We start from the raw sequence: 23,571 nt of genomic DNA on the forward strand, positions 1-23,571 counted from the left end.
CTCTGGACTTGATGAAACACAGTGGACCAACACCAGCAGCTGACATGGCTCCCCAAACCATTGCTGACTGTGGGAACTTCACACTGGATTTCAAGCAACTTGGATTTCGCTCCTTTCCAGCCTTTCTCCAGACTCTGGCGCCTTGACTTCCAAATGAAATGCAAAACTTGCTTTCGTCTGAAAAGAGGACTTTGGACCACTCTGCAACTGTCCAGTGCTTCTTCTCCATAGCCCAAGTCAGACGCTTCTTCCGTTCTCTTGAGTTCAGAAGTGGCTTGACCATGGGAATACGGCTATTGTAGCCCATTTCCCGGACACGTCTGTGAACTGTGGCTTTTGATACCTGGACTCCAGCTTCAGCCCACTGTCTTTGAAGCTCCCCCAAATTCTGGAAGCGGCTCTTCTTCACAATTTTGTTAAGGCTGGGATCATCTCTCTTGGTTGTGCAGCGTTTCCGGCCACATTTTTCCCTTCCAACAGACTTTTTGTGGATATGCTTTGAAACTGCACTCTGTGAACAGCCTGCTCTTTGAGAAATTTCTTTTTGTGTCTTACCCTCCTGATGGAGGGTATCAATGATGGTCCTCTGGACAGCAGTCAGATCAGCAGTCTTCCCCATACTTGTGATTTAGTTTACTGAACCAAGCTGAGTGTTTTTAAGGCTCAGGAAACCCTCGCAAGGTGTTTCGAGTTAATTAGATGATTCAGGTGATTAGTTGAATAGCCTACTTGTATACTTTTTCATGATATTCTAATATTTTGAGATAGGATTTTTGAGTTTTTTTCAGCTCTAAGCCAAAATCAGCAATATTCAAATAATAAAAGGCTTGAAATAGTTCAGTTGATGTGTAATGAATCCAGAATGTATGACATTTTTGTTTTTTTAATTGCATTACAGAAAATAAAGAACTTTATCACAACATTCTAATTTTCTGAGACAGTCCTGTGTATATATATATATATGTGTGTGTGTGTATATGTATTATAATAATATATTATTACATGTTTAATTAAATGCAAGGTGGCTCCCTAAGTATTTTACATGTTTTGGACACTGGAAGTGCTTGTTAAAATTGAATATTCAATTAAAAAAATGTATATGCTAAAACAAAAATTCTGAATAACGGATTTACACAAAGTATTCGATGTTTGGGGGGTGGGGAGATGAATCGTACAAGATCATTTTACTGGAATGTCGTTCCGGCGGAACATTTGTTTCCCCATCGGACTGTTTTCATCTCTGCATAACCAAACAGAACTCCAATACAACGTCGATGTTGTCCATTCTGTTGTAAATGTAACGATCACCAATCAAAAAACGAAATGACCAACTGGAGCCCCATCGCCAAAGTATACGACCCTCTTAAAGCCGGGAGTATCGATGGCACCGACGTGGAGCCCCACGATCGCGCCGTGTGGAGGGCGATGTGCGCCCGCTACAAGCCTAACAAAGGCGTCGTGGGAGACCCACTCATGACTCTCTTCGTGGCCCGACTCAATTCGGTAACCACCGAAGAGAAACTCCATCATGTCTTCTCCAAATTCGGCGACATCAAGCGCTTGCGGCTAGTTCGTGATGTGGTTACGGGATTCTCCAAACGTTACGCCTTCGTCGAGTACAAGGAAGAGCGAGCTGTGATCCGGGCTCGCCGTGACGCCAACAAACTGGTTGTGGACCAGCAGGAGTTGTTTGTGGATTTCGAGCTGGAGCGAACGCTCCAAGGTTGGATCCCCAGGCGACTCGGTGGGGGACTGGGAGGCAAGAAGGAGTCCGGCCAGCTTCGCTTCGGCGGCAGAGACAGACCCTTCCGGAAGCCCATCAACCTCGGCGCTGGACCATCCCAGCATGAGTGGCATGGTGCCAGCAGGAGACAGTGGGACAGATGCGGAAATAGAGACCGAGAACATGGGGACAATCAAGATAACTTTGAACGAGACAGGGACGCGAGTGGGAGAAAGAGGGAGGAGAACCGCAACCGAGACTGGCAGCGAGATAGGAAATAAAACTGCTGAAAAGTAGACCATTTCTTCCGATCTTATGTCACTTTTATTGAGGTAAAGATAGAGTTGAAGCTTTAACTGTCTGTTAAGACCGTCAAAGATTTCACCATAAAGTTAACTATTTTAACCCCAATGGTGCTCTACAGTTAACGTTCTAAAGCTATTAGAGTTAAAGATTAAAAGCCGCCCTAAATCAAGAGCAAAGGCTCCTTTAAAACATAAATCTTTCACGTTACAGCCCTCTCAACGCTTTTACTGTTAAGTTAAGACTGCTTAATAGTAATCTGTGCAGCCCTTTTGAGATCATTTGTTAATAAGGGTTATATACAAACACAACTGAACATATCTTTGGGACCCACCCAGCTGTATAACTATTGCTGCTTTTCAAGTATTTATAATAGATCCTATCTACACTGTGCAAAATGTACATTTATTTCCCCAATTAAAATATAGATGATCTATTTTAAGACTCTTTCTTGTCTTTGGTATTACAATCTTAAAGGTGGCGTACACAACCTCTAAATTTGTTGCTACTCTCTGCCACCATCTCCTGGCTTAAAGTCTTTGCCTCAGTCAGCTCATTCTTTAAGTACGAATAAACTTCTTTTTTTGGCGTTTGGACTGTGTTTGAAACAGGTCTCTTATTTGTACCATTTTCAGGCTACACGAACAAAAAATAGGAACAATTATGAAATCAAGCTTCACCCCTCCTACCTCCTTTACTGCTTTCTAATATGTTACAAGTCCCGGAACAGCTGTGCTAGAAGAAAATTATAAAGGCTCTTTAAACCCAGTTTGGTATTGTTAAGATATACTTAATAGAGACAATATTGTACTTTCAACGTTTTAAAGACTTCTCAAACGAAACCTTAACCAGGAGATAGCAGCAGAGTAACACATGATTTGCATGCATTTCTTAGACCGGCTCAAATTTTTTTTTTTCATTTTACATCTTTTTGTGGGGTGTGAGAGATATACAAGATATAAACTCTCTGTTGGCAGAATTATTCAGATAAAAAGACTTATTGAAGTTTTAACCTCCCTTGCAAATGGAGCGAGCACGGCCGAGCTGCCATCTTCCCAGGTTCCCCGGGCCTCGCTGACAACATTTGGTCAGTAGGTGTGGTTTATTGATTTCACACATAAACAGGAAATAAGGTCACACATAAGCGCGACTTCACAGTAAAATAAAATTGAGAAACGTATTTACAAATAATGGAATTAGACTGGGGGCGACACGGCGGCGCAGTGGTTAGCGCGTGTGCGGCACAGTTCTGAGGTCATCGGTTCAAATCCAGCTATTGGACTTCCTGTGCAGAGTTTGTATGTTCTCCCCGTGCTTGCGTGGGTTTCCTCCGGGCACTCCGGTTTCCTCCCACATTCCAAAAAACAGGCATTTCAGATGAATTGGCCTGTCCAAATTGTCCCTAGGTGAGAATGAGCGAGCGACTTGTCTGTCCCTGTGTGCCCTGCGATTGGCTGGCAACCAGTTCAGGGTGTCCCCTGCCCACTGCCCGAGGATAGCTGGTATGGGCTCCAGCACCCCCACGACCCTACTGAGAATAAGCGGTGCAGCTAATGGATGGATGGATGGATGGAATTAGACTGATCTTTGAAACGTGACTATGTGTGATGATTGTTTTTATATTAGAAATATAAAAACAGGTTAATTTCATAGCATGGAAGTCTGAGAAATACACAAACAAAAACAGTCAACTTTACATTTCCCCCTGTTGTGAATTTCAAAGAACATTATAAAAGAGAACATCAGATTGGTAATTTCATGGAGAGGCAAAGACCTTCAAAAAGGAAAAAAAAAATCTCACAGGAATGTCTTTCTGGAAAAACAGAGGATAAAACAAAAAGACAAAAACAAACAAACAAAAATTGGACAACTAAAACGAACAACAACAACAAAAAATAACACTTATTCTTTTTAGTGTGGTTCATTCTTTTCAAAAGTGAAAACAAATCTCCAGTTAAGCAATCGTAAACTATAAGGTCATTGATGGAGACCACGAGAATTAAAATAAACAAAATGAAAACAACCCCAAAATTCTTTTCGCAACTGTAGCATCGCTAGTTAGGCAACAGATTAGAATACGATTGCCTGGTGCCAATTTATCAAAAATTGTATGCATAAACAAACCTTCAAAACCCTTTTTCATTAAGAAATATATTGAATTTTAAATTCTAGCAAATATGACAACCGGCATCGATAAAATGTGTGGATGTCTTACTATAGAGATAATAACAAAATCAAAAGCATTATTAAAATATCGCCTGTTACCAAGTTTGATCCTTCATTAAGTTTGAGACCTAATGTCGAAACGCATCAGAAAAACCTTTGAGTGATAAGATATATTTTCTTTTAAATGTAAGTACCTTGTCATAATAGGTTCATTACATGATCTTATTAATGTGTAAAGACCTTTGAGAGATGGTCACGGTGGCGTCACCTCCTGGTCTTTTGTGGTGCCCGTCCGTGTGCAGTAGCATGGCGATGGGCATACCCACGTTCTTGGAGTGGCCCGCTACCAATACGTTCTTGCCCACAGTGGGAATGCCTGTACGCTTGATGATCTCCATGACTCCCCAGGGTGTGGCGGGCAACATAGTGGACTGATCCAGGCACATGCGGCCCACGTTGACACATGGAAGCCGTCCACGTCTTTAGTGGGGGCCACGGCGTTGCAGATGGCGCGTTCATCAATGTGGTCCGGCAGAGGAAGCTGGACGAGCAGGCCATCCACGCGGTGGTCTGTGTTGAGCTTATAGATGAGGTCCAACAGCTCTTCCTCGCTAATGTCAGAGCGCTTGAGGATGGTTTCGCTGGAAATTCCAACGTCAGCGGCCGATCGGGTCTTGTTGAGGACGTACGAGTGGCTGGCTGGGTTGTCACCGACTAGAATCACTGAGGTGAGGCCGCCGGTGTCCGTCCATCATCCATTTGTCCACATCGGACCGTGCCTCGTCTTGGATCTGGCGAGCTGGCTTCTTCCCTAAGATGACAACGGCCTCTTGCCTCGAGGCGGACGTGTGTAGGAGACACAGCTGATGGCGAGAGTGCTGGCACATTTTCCTGAGAGTCCTGACCGCTGCCATTGTGAAGAAAAGTGAAGTTTGAAGCTCCCTGTGCTGACAGAACTACGTTGTCTAATCAGCAGGGGTCACTGTCTCCTGTGCGGATGAGAAAAACAGAGATAAATAGAGATAAATTGAGATAGAAAGATAGAGATGGATAGACTTAAAACATTTTTTAAATAGTTTATGCTAACCATATTTTATTCCCCCCTGTTGAGACACTTCCTGTGGCTCAATTTAACTTGAAAAACAACTAATTCATTTATTTATATAGATTCGTATATTTTCTTAAATTATCTTTATTTTTATTATAAGTGAAGGCAAAATCCCCACTATAAGTTGCCATATCCATTTTGAGCATTATATCCCAAAACTCCAACTCAAAGATAAACAATTTATTTTTTAAATTGTTATTTCTAAATCTCAAATTTTGCTTTTTTACTAATTCCAGTCACTGAATCCGTTTAACCATTATCCTTGTCAGAATCACTCACCCTGATTTGAGTGATTGAGTGTTTTCTTTTTTGTGTATTGGTACCATTTTCTTTTCTTGATTTTTTTATATGTGTTATCTTGTTGTTGGCCATCCCCCTTGAGGCAGATGACCAGGGTAAATTGTTAAATCATCAATTTAGCCAAATAAAACGCTTTAACTGTTATGATTCACTCTTTGTTTTGCCTTTTGTAAAAATCATAACCGATGTATTATCTTTTCAGTAAGTAAATTTGTTCAAAATAACAGTATTTTACAAAGAAAGCAGGTAATTCACGCTCAAAGTGAATGACTTTGCCAAAATGAAAAATACCATCCAAAAATGTTTTCAATGTGGGCGATACTCTAATGGTGTATGGTCATTCTAATTGATTATTGTTAAGCTATTTGACAAACATTTAAATTGTTTTATATTATAGCATATTCTTTTTGTGTAATATTTTCTATCCCTCCAAAACTTCATAATTTGAATTTCAAAAAACAGTTATATAGAGAGCTTATTCAGAACACAATTATTCATCAATTACGGAAAAAAACTAGATTTTAACTCTTATTTTACTGAATTCTGACCAAAAACATTTTACGTGTCTCAAAACTTCCCCCCAACTGAGTTGAAAACTCAGTTCAACTTTTATGAATACAAGTGAAATAAGATAGCATTTATAATTTTGCAAGATAAATTTATCAATCTTCCTCGTGTACATATACACTTTGTATTAACAAGACTCTATATAACTTCAAGCAGACGTATTCTTGAACGTTCTTGTGTTCCAGGCTTTGATTTGCGTATTCCAATTACATTCACCATTTAAATGTTGCTTTTGGCCCATCAAAAGTACTTTTTCAAAATGTGTCCATGTCAAAAACGAAATGACTTTGTCTTTTTTGTCAGTTCCACTGACAACCAGTCCAGGTATCTCCTGTTAGCTGTCGGAAAAGCAGCTGGGGTGTGCTCCATCACCCCCGTGACCTCACTGTTGATAGGCGCAGCTGGGGTGTGCTCCATCACCCCCGTGACCTCGCTGTTGATAAGCGGCACAGACAATGGATGAATGGATGTCTTTGTTCATTTTTCTTAACCGTGTTCCCCATCATAGCAAATAACATTTTGTCCATGCCCCCTTTTTGACAGGTTGATATGCCCTTTGGAGAGTGCATTGATTAAAAAAAAGAATTTATTTTGTGGAATTCAGTGGAACTTAGAGTCTCGTTAATTGAATCGTGCTTACGTACTGGGATGTTTTAGTAAATTAGCTGGTTTATTCAATGGCCTAAGATTTTCTCTAAATTAAAGTACTAGTAGACATTATCTTAGTTTAATCAATTTCTATCCATTTATTTCCTGTGCAATTATATTTTTAAATTATCATGATCTGTCTCGAAATCAATTAATCCATTATTTTTAAATTCCTATTACCCTTTCCAGGATTGATCAATCTGTTTCTCATTGTCTTCTAAAAATGCTCTTTTCCATAGACACTGTTTCTTTTTAACTTAACAAAACCATAAGTCCGCATCTGTTACATATTTATTAATCATTTGTCAATCGTAACACACTCATTCTAAAAAAAATTCAGTGTGGAATCAATTATCCCCCCAAAGGATCTTGTCCTTTGGGCTAAACTCATCAAAATTCCAAACCCTCACACTATCTAAACATCAAAAATCTCAAAAAATGCCAAATCGAACTCAATGTCAAAACTTTTTAATTGTCTTTTACTCTCTCTATAATCATAATCAATCTTTTCTTATTGATTCAATATAAAACAATGCATACTTGTCACTTATGATTTTTTTTTGTTGACTCACATTTATATTATAATATCATAATCTTTATTTTGTGCAATAGTCTTTGTTTTATGCAGCACTTCGAGATCCCTTGTGATCAAGGCTATACAAGTTAACATGATCTGGCCCGACTATTAATACTTGTGTTTTTTTTTCCCCTTTTTTAAAAAGAAAACACATTTCATTCAGTAACTGAAACAGTTTCAGCTACGTTATTAATGATTTCTAGTCTCAAATTTATTTTCTGTGTTAATATGTCGTTATTTTCAAACTTATTTCAAAATTTTGATTATTTGAAATGATTCAGATCACCTGCTCTTTTGTGTGCATTATCTTATTGAGAGTAATCTGTTATTGAATATGAGAAAAAAACTAAGGAAATAATATATTTACGTATTACGCCTCTTTTGAATTTGTCCATTTACGAACGAACGATAAGATGGACACTAAAATTATGGACGGTTTCCAGTCACTTTTTTTGCTTTACTCGTCCTTGCTTTATTAGGAGCTGTGGGGTCCAAATGTGGGTAAACCCCGTGTGGCCGGTCATCAGATATAAAAGGAAATTCAGGCAGAGACAATGTACATTTTCGTTCCGCTGCAGCGGGGGAGAATCGGGGAGAAACCCAGCGGATGTGTTCTCGGCTCCACAATCGTCCTTCTCCTCCTTCCCCTCCGCAGCCGGCTTTATGACACTGACACTGTTGGAGAAAATGCAGGTTCGAGAATCAATTAATTCTTCTCGTACGCGTTCAAGAAATGCAAGGATGCCAGCGTCGTGAGAGGGATGTTCTTTATTTCATCGTCCCAAAGAACTCAAAGAACTTTAGACAAAACAAAGCTTTTATAGCTTCAAGTGAGTAAAACCCGAGAGGCGGCCCGGTCCTGCGGGAGGACTTACGTATCAATTAATTGTCTACCAAGAACTTTCCCGAAATGATGTCAACATGACTTTTCTCCACCACATACCTGTGTCCTAGACGCATCATTTTTGCTGGGGACACAACTTTTTTGCCACAAAATTGTAATTATCACCCAATTACTCTTTAACAAAGATTTACTGCACTACAAACTTTTCATCGTTGTTTTGGTTTCCCGGTTTGAGTTTTCTGCACGCCGATCTTGGCTAACGAGATCTCGTCGCTTCGAGATTCCGTCATTGTTGGTGGTAATTGTTGTCGAGCGAAGGTTAAGTCAGTCTTTTTTTATTAGAGGAACCAGCTTTTTTGGCTCAATTCATTAAAGAGAGCCGGCTTTCAAACGGCTCATTTGCTTTGATGATTGATATTACGAATTATGTTGTACAAAAAAATTAAGGAAAGAAGGAATTATAGAAGGAGAAAATGGAAAAAGACAGGCCTGTGGCCATTCCCCATTACCATCAACAATTACATGCAGGAAATGAATTAATAATTTGATGATAAAAACTGAATGAATACACAGATCTCTACTATATATTTGTCACCGATTCACAACCTCAACCTTGATAACACTAAATCTTGGGGGCTCATAGATCTCTGCCTGGACCCATAGATCCCCTAGCATGCGAGTTCACCCCAGCCCTGAGGGGCAAAATGAACTCTGATTTTTCCTCGTCTTTCCAGTCCTTAATTTTCCAATTTTGAACTGAAAACGAGAATATTTTATCTTTTTCGGTATTATTCTGGCATTATCTTGATTTAACGCATCTAAAATTACTCAAACATATTTTTCCTAAACTTCTCACTCCTTAATTTATTGTTTTTCCAATTGAAAAACCCCAAAAATTTGGACCAAAGATTTTTTGGGGGGGAACCCCATGTGGCCCGCGGCCCTTAAGTTGCGCTCCATTCGTGTGGAACGCCAATTTTTCAAAAAGTGAACTTTTTCGACTCCTTACGATATGTGCTATCAATTCCACCTAAAACAGCACATTTTAAACAGTCTGTTACTTTTTTTTAAAAAAACGTTTTCCTCTCGTTCCAGGAGCACTTTCGTTTGCGACGTTTTTGTTTTTTTTTCTTCCTCCTCGAACGTGTGCGCTACACAAAACACACAAGACAAGAAATAAAAGATCATAGGACAGAAGACAAACATTTTACAGGACATACAAAGGGCCCAGACAACCAGATTTCAATTAAATTGGCTTAATTTTGACTGTGCACAATTTTCTTTTTATTGAAGCCATGCGTTTACACAATTGCGGAGTTTTGATTTTTTACACAATTTCCACAGAGGATGCCGCTATCCACGGAGTTTAATTGTTTTTCAGAGGGCTCCGTCGCCCTTAGTATAACTTAACTAATTTATTTTAATTGGGGACTCTACTCCATCCCGCGGCACTTAACTGTTCAGAAATGTGTATTTTTTGGCCTGTGAGCGGACTCTCTCTTCGTATAAGTTATTCCGTACTCACAAAATGTTTAATTTACTCGACCCGGAACACCCGATACCGTTAAAACTACTAGCATAGTTTAAAAATTAAAGTACCTCTAATTCTTTTATTCATACTTTCTTGAGTGAATGGATAATATTTACCTGTACGATTTCCAGGCCTTTTGCCCTTTCGCGCGCAACGTCTCGCTCACTAGCGCTCCATCGTTAACGTTGTTTTATTTTAAATGGCTTTGCTTAATATTATTACTATTATTCTAATTTTATATTAATAAATGATTTTACCTAAATGCGTAAATTAATACAGGTTAATTTCATAGCATGGAAGTACAGTGACGCTGAAGGACTCCAAAGGACTCCAAAGGATTACATCGCCTGATCTTAAACCAACATGCGGGGAAGGAAAAACTGAAAACCTCAGCACGAGGGAAAAAGAAACCTTGAGAAGGGGCATCAGAAATGATAATCCCCCTTCTAGAATGACCAGGGAGCAATATATTTAGCATTGGGTAACAGTACACAAAACATAGTGAACATCAATAAAAGAAAACAATCAGTATTATGTTTAATTTTGTCCAGAAAGTGCATAACAGCAACGACGCCTCAAGCCTTTAAAATAGTCCAAAAAGTCCATAACAGCAGCGACGCAGCTTCCATCTCTGCTGGGTGGTCGATGGTCAAACTATTAAAGTGCAATTCAATTATTTAATTTTTCATATTATTCATTCATTTTTAGGACTAAACTTCTGACTGCGGGACAACATTTCAAGTTTCTCTTTTAAAGTTGAAACACAAAAGATCGGCCGATGTGACGGGATACTGTTACTTGATCTTAATTATGGCCATGAAAAAAAAAACTTTAAAGGAGCTATACAGAATTTGAAAGCTTTTCACTCGCGGCCGCCCTCTCTTGGCTTGTGTCATCATTGCAGTGTCTAATAAGCGCCTTAGTTTGCACAGTCAAGTAAGTGGTTTTTTTAGATGTGCTCAAATAAACTCTTCTTTTTTTCTTCATTTTGGGGTTGGCGTTTGGGCTGCATTTGAAACAGGCCTTTTCTTACTTTCACTATTTTTATGCTACACTAATAAATAGAAACAAAATAAAACCCTCTGCCCCCTAACCCCATTATTGCTACCCAATGTGTTCCACCTCAAACAACCTTGCCAAAAGTAAGTTAAAAGCAGATCTAGTGGCGGTGGGCCTAAATTGAATGGTCTGCATTTATATAATGCTTTTCAAGTCAATGAAGACCTCGCAAAGTGGTTTACACTGTGCTTAACACTTTTCCCTTTTATACAATAACTAACCGATAGCAGCGTCAGCCATGCAAGGCAGCTAACTACCTGCTATCGGAGGATTTAGGGATTCAGTGTCTTGCCCAAGGACACTCTGACATATAACTTGAAGGAGCCGGGAATCGAACCTGCGACCTCTTGATCCCAAGACGTGCGCTCTACCTCCTGAGCTAATGCCGCCCTGAAAAAAAGCATAAGGGCTCTTTAAAACATTTGTATACAGATAAGAACTTTTATCACAAACGTAATACTGACAGTATTCTACTTTCTACTTTTTTAAGGACACCTCAAACAAAGTAGTGTTTTATTCACAAGTATCTTCATCTGTTGCAGTGTCCTTTTGTTGATAGAACCGAAAGTGCACAGGTATCATGCCAATTGGGGTATGCTTCCCTGTGGACCGTACCAAACTCGATCCTGTACCAAAAAAACAATTATGACATTCTATTTAGCAAGGAAAAGCAAATGTTTCCAAATGTTTGACTAGTCCGAACCTGAAAGCTGGGTTGATTCCAATGTTATCTGGCTGCGGCAGAGCTGGTGTTCTTCTGTGACAGGAGGTCGGAGGAGGGAAGTCTTTCTGGTACTGTGACAGCATTTCCAAATCTCGGTTTGCATCGCACCAGTCATCCTGCTCATCCGCCTTCCCATGAGTGCTCTTTCCATTTCCTGTTTTTCTCAAGGTCACCGAATAGGAACGGCTGGTATCCTTTTTTGATTTCTTTCCATCTGGAACCGGAGCGTTGCCACTTCTTCCTTCTTGCGATGTTCTGGTCCTGAAGCAGAAAGCATCACGAGACGTGGTTTCCATCTTGGCAGGGGTGTCCGGGTAAAGCAGAAGCCCTGCCAGATTAAAAAGGGGTTAAAACAGTGCTTCTCAATTATTTTCTGTCACAACCTCCCCCGGAAATATTTCATTTCCTTCACATTCTATTCAATTACATTTTACGTATATAAGTTACATTAGGCTCTTTGAGGATAGCCATCACGTTGATGTGCCCCTCAGTGAAAATGAGTTTAAGACCTCTAAGGCTTAAAACCAAACAGACCTCACCCATGACGAGAGCTGAGGCTTGTTTTACCGGTTACAATTTTTTAGACATCCAGCTATCAATTTCCTGGACTACCTGAATTACTGACATGAATTCCAACTTACTGCGAATATTTTTCCAACAAGACTTATAAAGACTTAATGTAAAACCACCGTTTTATTTCCAGGAACTTAGCACGTTTCCCAGTAATTTGAATAATAACAGCAATGTTATCACTTTAAACAACATCCTTTGGTTCAGTTATGCTCAACCAACTGGCTTACAATCATCACTCGCCATCACTGGTAACCTGGTGATATCCAAGGGATTGTTGAAGTCTGCCCTACCAGTTCTAATTTTCAAATTATCCAAACAGGGTTGTCCAAACTGTGCAGAAAGCAGGCCTGATTTGGTAAGCTGACTTTTCAGCCTGGCATTCTTTGAAAACTCATTGATAAATTCACCCCTGGCCGGACTTTGGACATGTCTGATCTACAAGAGAAGCTCCATAGTAGGACACAAAATTGTAATAGCAAATCCAGCAGTTATAAGAATAAATGGCCATTTCATGACATTTTGCTGTGAACAAGATCACTGACGTATGCAACAATGCTTTTTGTTTGATTTGTCAAACAAGAATTTTCTCACCTGCCATGGTGGGAAGTTCCCCCCTGTATGTTCGAACCCTTGAAAAAAAGTTGTGGCAATGCTTGGTATGTTGCAGGTTCTCAATGAAAAATCCGTCAGATTGTTCCATATCACGACATCTAACTGACTATACACCAGAGATGTTAATTACTATCACAGTAGTCTATGTTTGCTCCACAAATCCTGTTTACTTTAGTCGTCATGGTTTAGCAAGTACAGTAAGACAATAAGGAAGCTATGTCATTGCTATGACAGCTGTAGTGTAACTTTGTCAGATATTGTGTCTCTACGAGACAGAAAAACCTTTAGAGGTTTCCTAGTGTCAGTAATGCGTCTTTCATTGCTGCTAAGCATCAATTTCAACTAGGTGTTTATTTCTAGCAAACATTCAGTTTGTTCGGCTTTACAAAATGCTTGCTGTTGACCATATAGTATATATGCTATATCAGGGATGTCAAACTTTGTCTGCCTTTAGGGCCCAGATCCAAATTTCCTGTTGTGAGATCAGTAAAAGAATTTCAACTCCAATTTTATCTTTATTTTTCAGTACAGTATTGTGCTTTATCATTTATCCTACTTTAGTAACCCACACTACATAGTTTAGTCACAGTTGACAAAGGACTTTTTTTCTAAACATATCTGGGGAAAATATTTTCATGTTGGGCATTGAATGAGTTAACTGGTTTATTTCAACGTCTGAGAGAATGAGAGTTTTACACATGAACCATCTCATCATGCTATACAAACCCAAAACTTCCCTCTAGCGGCTTGAGAGAGTATTTGGTTTGCATTTATTTAAAAAAATCATAACCTATGATAGAAAGGACCTAGATACTCACATAACTTTTGACATACTCATAAATGTACGGTGGAATTAGATAAATCACCCAACGGGCCAACCAACCACCCAACCAAAGTATCTATTATAATCACAATAAATGGGATTGGTGCTCATGGTGACGACTGACTGTTTTGTGGTGTGTGTTGTTCATCATACAAAGTATCTTTGAACCTGCTGCTTTTGTTAAATTTCTAGAAAAACGAGTTTTAAAAAATATAGTAAAATTTGTAAATTACGTTTTAATTATAGTAAAATCCAAAATTAAAGCAAAATTCTGAACCAAAATTAATAACCCCCAATTACCTTGTAAACCATGGGGACAACAAATAATAAGAACCACTCTATTCTGTCAATTAAGGCAAAATGTAAACAGTGTGTGTTATGTAAACACTAGATATCACTGTATTATATAGTACAACCCAAAACGAGTACTAAAAAGAGCGAAGATGAATACTGACACAGAACTGTACTTATTCACATTTTTTTAGTGGAAGTACAATGTTGGCAACAAGATTCACTTGATATAATTGGAAATTATTTGAATGCAACACAAACTTTTTCTTCTTTTTTCTGTGTTTTTTTCTACTTTTTTTAAATTCCTTTAAAAAAAATCTCATTGCGTTCATTTTTTCCGAGCTGTTACTTTTTTCTTTTTGTTCTCTATTTACTTTTTTCCTACCTTTCTTTCTTTTCTTTTTTTGGCTTTTTTCAAACATTTTCCTTCTTTTTTTTCTCTTCCTTTTGTTTCTTTTTTCTCAGCTTTTCACTACTTTTTCATTTTGGTATGTTCTATTCCCCCTTCCTTTAAGTCATTTTGTGCATAATTTTACATAATATTTGGTCATGTTGGGATTAAAGAAGCAAGAACAACCTGAAAAGCCGCTTAGGACCTTATAGTGAGCCGAGCCGAAGAAGCCGGTTCTCAACAAACTCTAATAACTTTACTCAACTTAGTTCTACTTCGACTCGACTTCAAAATACAGCATTTAGGACACAACGTCAGGGGAACCCGTGTATTTTTACCTTCATGCACTGTAACTTTGACTTAAGTCGCTTCTTAATTAATAATTTTGAGCCCTCATTTTTGTGCGCTGGCTAGATTTTCTTGTGCGCTGAGAATGTGCGAGCAGTGCGCAATTGCGCACGCGCGCAGTTTAGAGGGAACACTGCTGACAACTCAACGTGACCAAAGCCGCACAATTTTACTTATATTTTTTTAAACAGTTTTGCTAACTTTAGTTATTCTTTGTGTACACATAGCAGCAAGATGGTGAATAATTAAGTCAAACTCAGTCTGGCTTGGGGACCGGTGTCGTGCCCAAATCCGACTCCCATGCAAAATCCTCCCCCCCTCGCCACGCTTCCGACAAAAGCGATCGTATTCTATATAATGAGCTTATTGAAACAATAAAGCGAGCTAATTAAAACAATTAAGCGATCGTAGTCTATATAACGCGTTTATTAAAACAATAAAGCGCGATCGTATTCTACAAAATGCGTACAAAATACGCTACGATTTCCGCGATCACCACTAATTGTACACAAATAGCCTTTATTTGATGTACTATAATAGCCTTATGTAATGTATTTTTTTATTGTGAATGAAACCCTGGTTGCATTGGATCCTGCGGTGTAAACAAATTGTTGTTGTTTTTTTTTCATTTAAAATTGGACTTCCCTGCCTATACTGCTTGCCAAGTAAGACACGCTTTAAACCTATTATGTTTTTTTGATTTTGGGATCCAACTACAGAGGAATACCTCCACTTTGTGATGTGTTACTGAATAGGTGTTCGACAAATCTAGTTCATTTTTATTACTACTATTAATAATAATAATAATAATAATAATAGTAATGGCAGCACGGCGGCGCAGTGGTTAGCGCTTGTGCGGCACAGTTCATGTCATGGAAACCTGTCGTGGGTTCAAATCCAGCTCCAGACTTCCTGTGCGGAGTTTGTATGTTCTCCCCGTGCTAGCGTGGGTTTCCTCCGGGCACTCCGGTTTCCTCCCACGTTCCAAAAACATGCATTTCAGGTGAATTGGCCGGTCCAAATTGTCCCTAGGTGTGAATGAGCGAATGAGTTGTCTGTCCCTGTGTGCCCTGCGATTGGCTGGCAACCAGTTCAGGGTGTCCCCTGCCCACTGCCCGGAGATGGCTGGGATGGGCTCCAGCCCCCCCCGCGACCCTAATGAGGATAAGCGGTACGGCTGATGAGATGAGATGAGATAATAGTAATATTATGAGAAACGTCTGAAAGTTTTCAAATTCACTGCGCTGACTTATTTATGCCACAGAAGGTTACTCTAGAAGTTACAAGTCTGTATCTCAAACAGAGTATTTTAGCAGGGGAGTCTGATTTTAGCAGGTAAAATGCCTGCCCAAATCCTCCCCCCCTGCTAACTCCTGAATAAAAACTCCAAAAAAACCCAAATTCACTGTGCTGACTTATTTATGCCACAGAAGGTTACTCTAGAAGTTACAAGTCTGTATCTCAAACAGAGTATTTTAGCAGGGGAGTCAGATTTTGGCAGATAAAATGCCTGCCCAAATCCGCCCCCCCTTGCTAACTCCGGAATAACCCCAACCAAATTCACTGTGCTGACTTATTGATGCCACAGAAGGTTACTAAAAAACATGTAATCGCCAAATATTTAGCTTTGCCTTTCAGTACCAGGCTTAATCCATCTGCGTGCATTTGTAATCTACCCTACATAACGATAATCATTACTATTATAACTGATGAGAATTTATCTTTTCTAGGCACAACACATTACCCAGAAACAATGGGTAGAAATTGTTTTCATGTTTGGCATGAAATGTGTTTACAATTTGTTTATCTTAACTGTAAAGTAAATGCAGATTCACCCCAAAGATCACAAACATAAAATAACTCACGTGGTAGCTATGAATAAAAATATACTGATTTGAAATAAAAAAAAAAGCAAAATAAAAGTTTTAGCAGAGAACAGAAAAAAAAGCGATTCAATTATTGTCATTGATCACCAGGTCCAACTACCATCCAGTGCCTAACTGAAGCTCAGAAAACACTGCACAATATTGTCTTTAAAATGAAACCAGAAAAATATTATTTTTAATGATGGGCGCTTTCGTTCGAATTTAGCTCATGTTTCAAGAGGCGCCAGCAGGAGTCTCCCGTACCCATAGTAACCAGGACTCCTTCCACAGGCTCACAGCGTCGCATTCTTTGCCAAGCGCTGCTTCTTTGATATACTTTTTAAACTAAGTCGCATCCTGCTGTGACTCGCTTTTATCATCTACTCTTAGCGAGGAACGGCAGGAGATTAACGTTTATTGCTGTTTCCCCGTTCCCCTTCCCCCCAAAAAGAAGTCTGTCAACGCCGCTCGAGTCTCCGGAAGTGGAGAACGAAACAAGGGGGTGAGGAGGGGGGGAAAGGCAGAGCAAGGCATGTAAAAAAGAGGTCAAGCGGAGCAAACTTCTCACCCGGACGTTTCTAGCGAGGCTGCATCCGACTTTTTGCATCTTTTTGGCGTAGTTTGTCTCCCTTTAACCCCTTCCAGGCTTCTTGTACGCTAGGATGGGTTTACCGACGCTAGAGTTCAGCGACTCTTTTGTGGACAGCCCCGAGTTCCGAGAGAGGCTCCAGTGCCACGAAATCGAACTGGAGAGAACTAACCGCTTCATAAAAGACCTCATCAAAGATGGAAGCATGCTCATTTCTGCCCTCAGAAGTAAGACACGTCGAAAACACTTCACTAGTATTGTCAAGCGTCTTCTTTCTGTAGAGGCTGCTTTTAAATGCTCACTTTTACTGCCTCTTCTTCCGACTGTTTTATGGCCCAAAAGACATTTATTTTCGTATAAAACTACAATTATTTTATTTCCATCGTCTCAATGACTATCATTACCATGCCTTGTTTTTTTTTTTTGAGTATACTTTCTCAAAAGTGGAAGGCGGGCCAATAGTGGCACAGTTGAGGTGGAGGGCATTGTTTTAGGTGTCCTTAAAAGTTGAAAGTTAAACATTTTCTCATTTAGGTATATTTTAACAATGCCCAGCTGAGTTTAAATATCCCGTATGCTTAACATCCTGGCATGGACTACTTTTCGTTACTAATTAACGCAATGGGCACCCAGTTTGATATGATTTTCTAAAATAGCAACTCAGCTAGATAGCTCACTAAATTGCTAAAAGGGAGCTTGTTAATTTGCTAGAAAAGTAAACCGGTCAAAAACTATAAGAGAGCCAAAATGATAGCAAAAAGAGTAAAAGGCCAACTAAGTACCCAGATAAAAAGCTTTAAAAAGGAAAAGTTAGTTAGAAAGCAGGGCAAATTTAGCTTGAAATCTGACAAAAAAAGTTTAAAGTTTAGCTAGATAGCATGTAAACAAATATAAAACGCTAGCTAGATAGCTTTTTATATTTGTTTGCTAAATGGCTAGAAATGTAGGAAGATAGCTAAAAAGGTAGCCAAATTGCTGGCTAGAAAAAAATGCACATATTTTGCTCATTCGCTTCATAAAATCCAAAAATTGGAATTTAGTTTGTTGTAATCCCTGTAAAAAAACAAAAAAAGATGAAAAAATAAATTTGTTTGATACATGAATAGATTCTCAATAGATTCTCATTCTGTTTTTTTTTGTCCATGAAGCCTATGAACTGGACTGTATTGTAATGTTATTAATGTTAATACCAGGATAATTAATACAAATGGGGTTAAATAGACCCAGTCAACCAATAAAAAAATCTTTGTTTACTAGAAAATCACAATGATTCACCTCTGGTGAGCTATTTTCACAACAGGTCCGCAGCCTGGTGCCTGCGGGGACAACGTTGGAGGCCCCTGGTATAGATCTAGCCACCTCTCACTTTGTGGATACGGCTTCGGTATATAGACAGACACAAAAAATCTCCAAGCACTGTCTTGTAAAGAGTTTTGCGTTTTCATCCAAACAATCTTGTTCTCTTATTTTTCTCTTTTAAGTCTTTAATACTTGCTTATTTTGGATTGCCATGTATAATCTATTTCTAAACAATATACAATACTTTGTTATCTATGACAATAAAGAAAATTCTAATGCTAAACGCGTAAAAATAAGAATCGTGCTGAAAAAAATGTTTCCTGCTCCATTAAAGAAAACATTAACAGGTGAGTAGTTTTAAACTGAATAGATAAATAAAACAATTGTGAGCGTGAGTCTTCTATTTGGGACTCGGTTTGTTTTATTATATTTTTATATTTAAAGCCTCTTGACTAGTGGAGGCTTGATCGGTTCTGTCTCGTACTTCCTCATATGATTTCACAAACACTCAAGGATGGCTTGCCAAATCATACAAGATCTAAAGTCATATTCAAGAAGAGGACAAAAGAATTAAAACTAAAAAAACAGTGACTGAAAATACTTTTTTTTTGTCTCATGGCAAAAACCTGTTTGAACCGGCAATGGAGCTTCTGTGGTACAGTGAGTTTTTTATCTAGCCTGAAATTTGATAGATGTATTAATAAATGAAGTAAAACATGATGAAAAAAATAGCAAGGACACAAAAATGTAGCCACCAATTTTAATGCTGGACTTGAAAGGAGTAAACATGATTACTTTCTGAAAAACATATTTTTAATGGGGGAAGGATACGCAAAGGGTCACCAAGTGACAAGAATGGCAGTAAAACAACAATTTTTCACGAGTAAAATTTAATTATCATAAGTAAATATAAATAATTATATCATATATATGATCATATTTTTACTATTTTTGTTCTATGAGCTGTAGTTTGCTCACCCCTGGATTGCCTTGTTTAAAAAACACACATTTTTTTATGTTTCTTACTATACTAACTCAATTGTAAATGCTACTATCATACTAATTATGACATGTTGCTATAAACGCTAACTAGCAGCATTTATAGCTTGGATTATTATCAGAACTATAATAAAGTAACAACATTAATAAAACATAAAAATTCTGTTATTATTTTACATTTTCAGCTACTTATACCTTCAGTTTTAAAAACTACTAGCCAAGGCAACTATGCCATCAGGGGTCTCCAACGTGGTGTGTAGGCTCTAAAACTGCCTGAGTAGCCTGCTGACTGGTTTTTAGGATACATTATGGGTCATTGTGATTTACAAAGAAATGTGATTTCTAATTGGTATGATGGTTAGTGGTTTACTAGGTCTTTTTTATCATCTGATAATTACCACCTGGTAATGACATACAGTTAGTAACATGGTATTTCAAAACGCTTATCAAACTGATAGCCTTCACGCTAATCAGTAACAAAAAAGTAGTTTTTAGTTGGCGACCCTTGATTTACATTACATATTACGGGCATTTTGTTTTTTGCCTCACACTGAGAGTTCTTGCATGAATCACTTTTTCTGTGGCTCCATCAGGCCTTTCGCATGCCGTGCTGCGATTCTCTCAGTCGCTGCAAGAGTTCCAGTTTGAGTGCATTGGAGATGCTGAGACAGATGACGAGATCAACATTGGTAGGTTTGACTCCTATTGTGTGCGTTTATTGTTTTTTGCTTTCCTGATGCCACAACTGCACTGCAGCCAACTTGATACATTATAATTCATGAGGCGTTGGGCAGGTCTCATGTGCAGAACGCTCAACGCGAAACCTTTTTTCCTGTCCGCCTAGAGTTGAAAAATGTTCAACATGGGGAAGACCCGTTGATTGTCAATGTCACATTTTACCCAGCCGTCTAATGACAGCGAAGGTGGGGGACAAACATTGCAACAACCAGTGAGAGTGCGCGCTTTAGCACAGGCGGAGAGGCTGACTTAACAAGATTCCTTCTGACCGACAAGAAATACGTAGCACAAATAGACACCCTGGCATTTGCGATCATTTTTCCATCCCATCCATCCATTATCTGCAACGCTTAATAGGGTCATGGGGGTGCCAGAGCTCATCCCAGCTGGCTTCGAGCAGTGGGCAGGGGACACCCTGAACTGGTTGCCAGCCAGTCGCAGGGCAAACAGGGACAGACAACTCACTTGCTCATTCATACCAAGGAACAATTTGGACTGGCCAATTAACCTGACATGCATGTTTTTGGAATGTGGGAGGAAACCGGAGTGCCGAAGGAAACCCACCCAAGGACGGGGAGAACATGCAAACTCCGCACAGGAAGGTTGGTAGCTGGATTTGATCCCATGACCTCACAACTGTGCCGCGGACGCACTTACCACTCAGCCTCCATGTCGCCCGCGATCATTTATATAATGAAAAATCTAAAAATTATTTTGACCCACGTGGCATTTATATATATATATTTAAAATATCCTACGGCGACCCTAGTTATGATAATGAGTGAGGTAAACTTACACCCACCCAGAATGTCCACCACTACTCTGGATGCCCGGATGTTGTTCACGTGATTAGGAATGATCTATTGTCGTTTCCTTAGTGACCCCCTGACTGATATGTATTTTCCATGTGGTTACAGCTCAGTCTCTCAAGGAGTTTTCTCAGCTGCTGAGCACCATGGAGGAGGAGAGAAATCGTCTGGTGAGTAAGCCGTTCACTTAGTTCTCATTTTGCTCCACCTGTTGTTGTGTCTGAACCAGAAGTTCCTGTTCATGTCTGGCATAACGATTTTCTCTGGAACCATCACTGGTTCTTTAAGTTTCCTACTGTGCAAGCAAATCTTATTCAGTCACTCTACGTCAATGTCAGAGATAGTGGTTTAGTGTGCTTTTACCTTTTTTAGGGCTCTTTCTTCGTGCACCCTTTGTGAATTTGTGCATGGTTGAGGAACCATGTGGAACTTATTGCAACTATTCCCCAGTGAGAGTTAAAACCCTCGCTGTCTGAGGAAGTCAATAAAAGACTCGTGTGTGTGTGTGTGTGTGTGTGTGTGTGTGTGTGTGTGTGTGTGTGTGTGCGCGCGCCAAGCACAGCATCACTTCCTTTTCGTATTCCACTGCTAATCCTAGGTATAGAAAGCACAATAGACTAGCCACTAGAGTCGTGGGTCCCCTTTTGGTTAAAAAGTTTGGCCGAGGCTCCTATCCTGAAGACCTATCCAAGAGTTTCCTATTTAAGAATAAATATACATGCAGACATCTACATGGAATATTTATTTTTATATCTTTTTGTCCTTCTTTTAAGCACTTAATTTGCTATTTAGTTTTGCAGTATCAATGTAGATGTATTTTTGTAGTGGTCTGCATTTATATAGAGCTTTTTGGTATTTCTGTACTCGTATTTTTCTTCTATTTAGACATTAGTTTTGTAGTATTTTACATACAGTGGAACCTCGGTTCTCGACCATAATCCGTTCCAGAACCCTGTTCGAGAACCGATTTGTTCAATCACCGAGATCATTTTTCCCATTAATAATAATGTAAATCGTTTTAATCCGTTCCAACACCCTGAATGTTTACCATGAATGTTTAACGTAAACATGAAGCTAACCCAGGCTAATCGTACGATCGCGTTATCGTAATCATCCGTACCAAAGATTACGCTAACATGAACGTGTAAAAATAGAAAATTAAGGTCGTTTACAAGTCATTTAGCACCACAAGTGGCTAGCGCTTCATTGGAAAGGGGGCTCCGTTCCAACACCCCGAATTTTGGGTTCAGTTCCAACACCCTGAATGTTTACCTGAATGTTCAACGTAATCATAGAGCTAACCCAGGCTAATCGTACGTTCGCGTTATCGTAATTTTCCGTACCAAAGATTACGCTAACATGAACGTGTAAAAATAGAAAAATCAGGTCATTTACAAGTCATTTAGCACCACAAGTGGCTAGCGTTTCATTGGAAAGGGGGCTCCGTTCCAACACCCTGAATTTTGGGCTTAGTTCCAACACCCTAAATGTTTACCTGAATTTTCAACGTAATCATAGAGCTAACCCAGGCTAATCGTACGTTCGCGTTATTGTAATCTTCAGTACGAAAGATTACGCTAACACGAACGTGTTAAAAAAAAAAAAAAAAAGATAAGGACAATAATTATGAATAGGATTTCTTAACTTTGTGGTGGTCACCAGAAGGCGCATGCTGTATTCCCTAGCAATCGGAAACTCGCACACCTCTTTCATATTTAGCTATTATGTCTTTCTCAAAGGCAATAGTTGTACGAACAACTTTTCTTTTTTCACCTGTCCGGCTTGCACCGACCTTCTTCGGAGGCATAGTTAGGGGCTAAAACACTCTGTTCACCGATATTAAAGGCGAAAGCAAAAAGAGGCAAGTGCGCACGTGATAACAGTTGGTCACGAGGGGTGGGGGCGATCTACACCCGTACGCCGCTCAGCATCGCACTCTAGCGTACGCACTCAGGCATTACCGGCGTTCGAACTCCGAATTCTTGACCGAACAGCGAAGCAAGAGTTTCTCGAAATTTTTGGTCGAACACCGATTTGTTCGAACTGAGAGGTGTTCGAAATCCGAGGTTCCACTGTGTGTGTGTGTGTGTGTGTGTGTGTGTGTGTGTGTGTGGTTTGAACAATTTTTATTGACACTTTTAACAGCAATTAAACATTCACAATTTCATTATATCATATTCTAACAATATGTATGTGTATGTATGTATATATTTATGTATGTATATATGTATATATATATATATATATATATATATGTATATGTACTGTATATATATATATATATATATATATATATATATATATATATATATATATATGTGTATATATATATATATGTGTATATATGTATATATATATGTGTATATATTTATATATATATGTGTATATATTTATATATATATGTGTATATATTTATATATGTATTTATGTGTATATATTCAGATTCAGATCTACTCTATCGTCATTCTAGTACATGTGTATACAGAACGAAATGTCGATACATCTGACCCGCACAGTTTCCTTGAATGTACAGATATAAATAAAATGTTGTATTGAGTTGGAGTATTGAGTACTAATAATATACTAAATAATTATGGCTATGTATAGTATTTTACAGTAGTGCAAAGAGTGCAAGAGGAGCAGATAACCAGATGTGCAAAATGGGCAGTCAGGTAAACAAGTCA

At 38.9% G+C, this 23,571-nt stretch overlaps 3 protein-coding genes and 1 pseudogene across 4 annotated transcripts in view; 2 read left to right on the forward strand and 2 right to left on the reverse strand.

Moving 5' to 3' along the window:
- Positions 1-910: 910 nt before the first annotated feature.
- On the forward strand, positions 911-2,462 carry snrnp35 (small nuclear ribonucleoprotein 35 (U11/U12)). The gene has a single exon (XM_088321072.1). It carries the CDS (start codon positions 1,324-1,326, stop codon positions 2,002-2,004), a length of 681 nt encoding a protein of 226 aa, XP_088177198.1. The 5' UTR covers positions 911-1,323; the 3' UTR covers positions 2,005-2,462.
- A 1,942-nt stretch (positions 2,463-4,404) lies between these two features.
- Positions 4,405-5,124, reverse strand: LOC148349797 (bifunctional methylenetetrahydrofolate dehydrogenase/cyclohydrolase, mitochondrial pseudogene; annotated as a pseudogene).
- A 5,998-nt stretch (positions 5,125-11,122) lies between these two features.
- LOC148349798 (uncharacterized) lies at positions 11,123-16,824 on the reverse strand. Its single transcript, XM_088320538.1, has 4 exons — positions 16,718-16,824; positions 11,530-11,878; positions 11,291-11,452; positions 11,123-11,216 (listed from the first exon to the last, which is right to left on the reverse strand). Exons 1-3 carry the CDS (start codon positions 16,758-16,760, stop codon positions 11,356-11,358), a joined length of 489 nt encoding a protein of 162 aa, XP_088176664.1. The 5' UTR covers positions 16,761-16,824; the 3' UTR covers positions 11,123-11,216; positions 11,291-11,355.
- arhgap42a (Rho GTPase activating protein 42a) overlaps positions 16,745-23,571 on the forward strand; it is a 108,864-nt gene continuing 102,037 nt past the window's right edge. For both annotated transcript variants that reach the window (XM_088320536.1, XM_088320537.1), the window contains exons 1-3: positions 16,745-17,269; positions 19,934-20,029; positions 20,996-21,057. In XM_088320536.1, the coding sequence (XP_088176662.1) occupies positions 17,116-17,269; positions 19,934-20,029; positions 20,996-21,057 (312 nt within the window). In that variant the 5' untranslated portion in view covers positions 16,745-17,115. The remainder of the gene's footprint in view (positions 17,270-19,933; positions 20,030-20,995; positions 21,058-23,571) is intronic.

The sequence above is a fragment of the Urocampus carinirostris genome, chromosome 17, assembly GCF_059441175.1.
Source record: "Urocampus carinirostris isolate Australia breed hairy pipefish chromosome 17, RoL_Ucar_1.0, whole genome shotgun sequence".
In the NCBI taxonomy this organism is placed as follows: Eukaryota; Metazoa; Chordata; class Actinopteri; order Syngnathiformes; family Syngnathidae; genus Urocampus; species Urocampus carinirostris.

What these genes read in the sequence shown, in the direction of transcription:
- snrnp35 (XM_088321072.1), top strand. Translation starts at nt 1,324, where the DNA reads ATGACCAACTGGAGCCCCATCGCCAAAGTATACGACCCTCTTAAAGCC.
- LOC148349798 (XM_088320538.1), bottom strand. Translation starts at nt 16,760, where the DNA reads ATGCGACGCTGTGAGCCTGTGGAAGGAGTCCTGGTTACTATGG. An exon ending in AGGAGTCCTGGTTACTATGG is followed by an intron (nt 11,879 to 16,717) that starts GTACGGGAGACT and finishes TTAATCTGGCAG; the next exon opens with GGCTTCTGCTTTACCCGGAC. An exon ending in GGAATCAACCCAGCTTTCAG is followed by an intron (nt 11,453 to 11,529) that starts GTTCGGACTAGT and finishes TTTTTGGTACAG; the next exon opens with GATCGAGTTTGGTACGGTCC.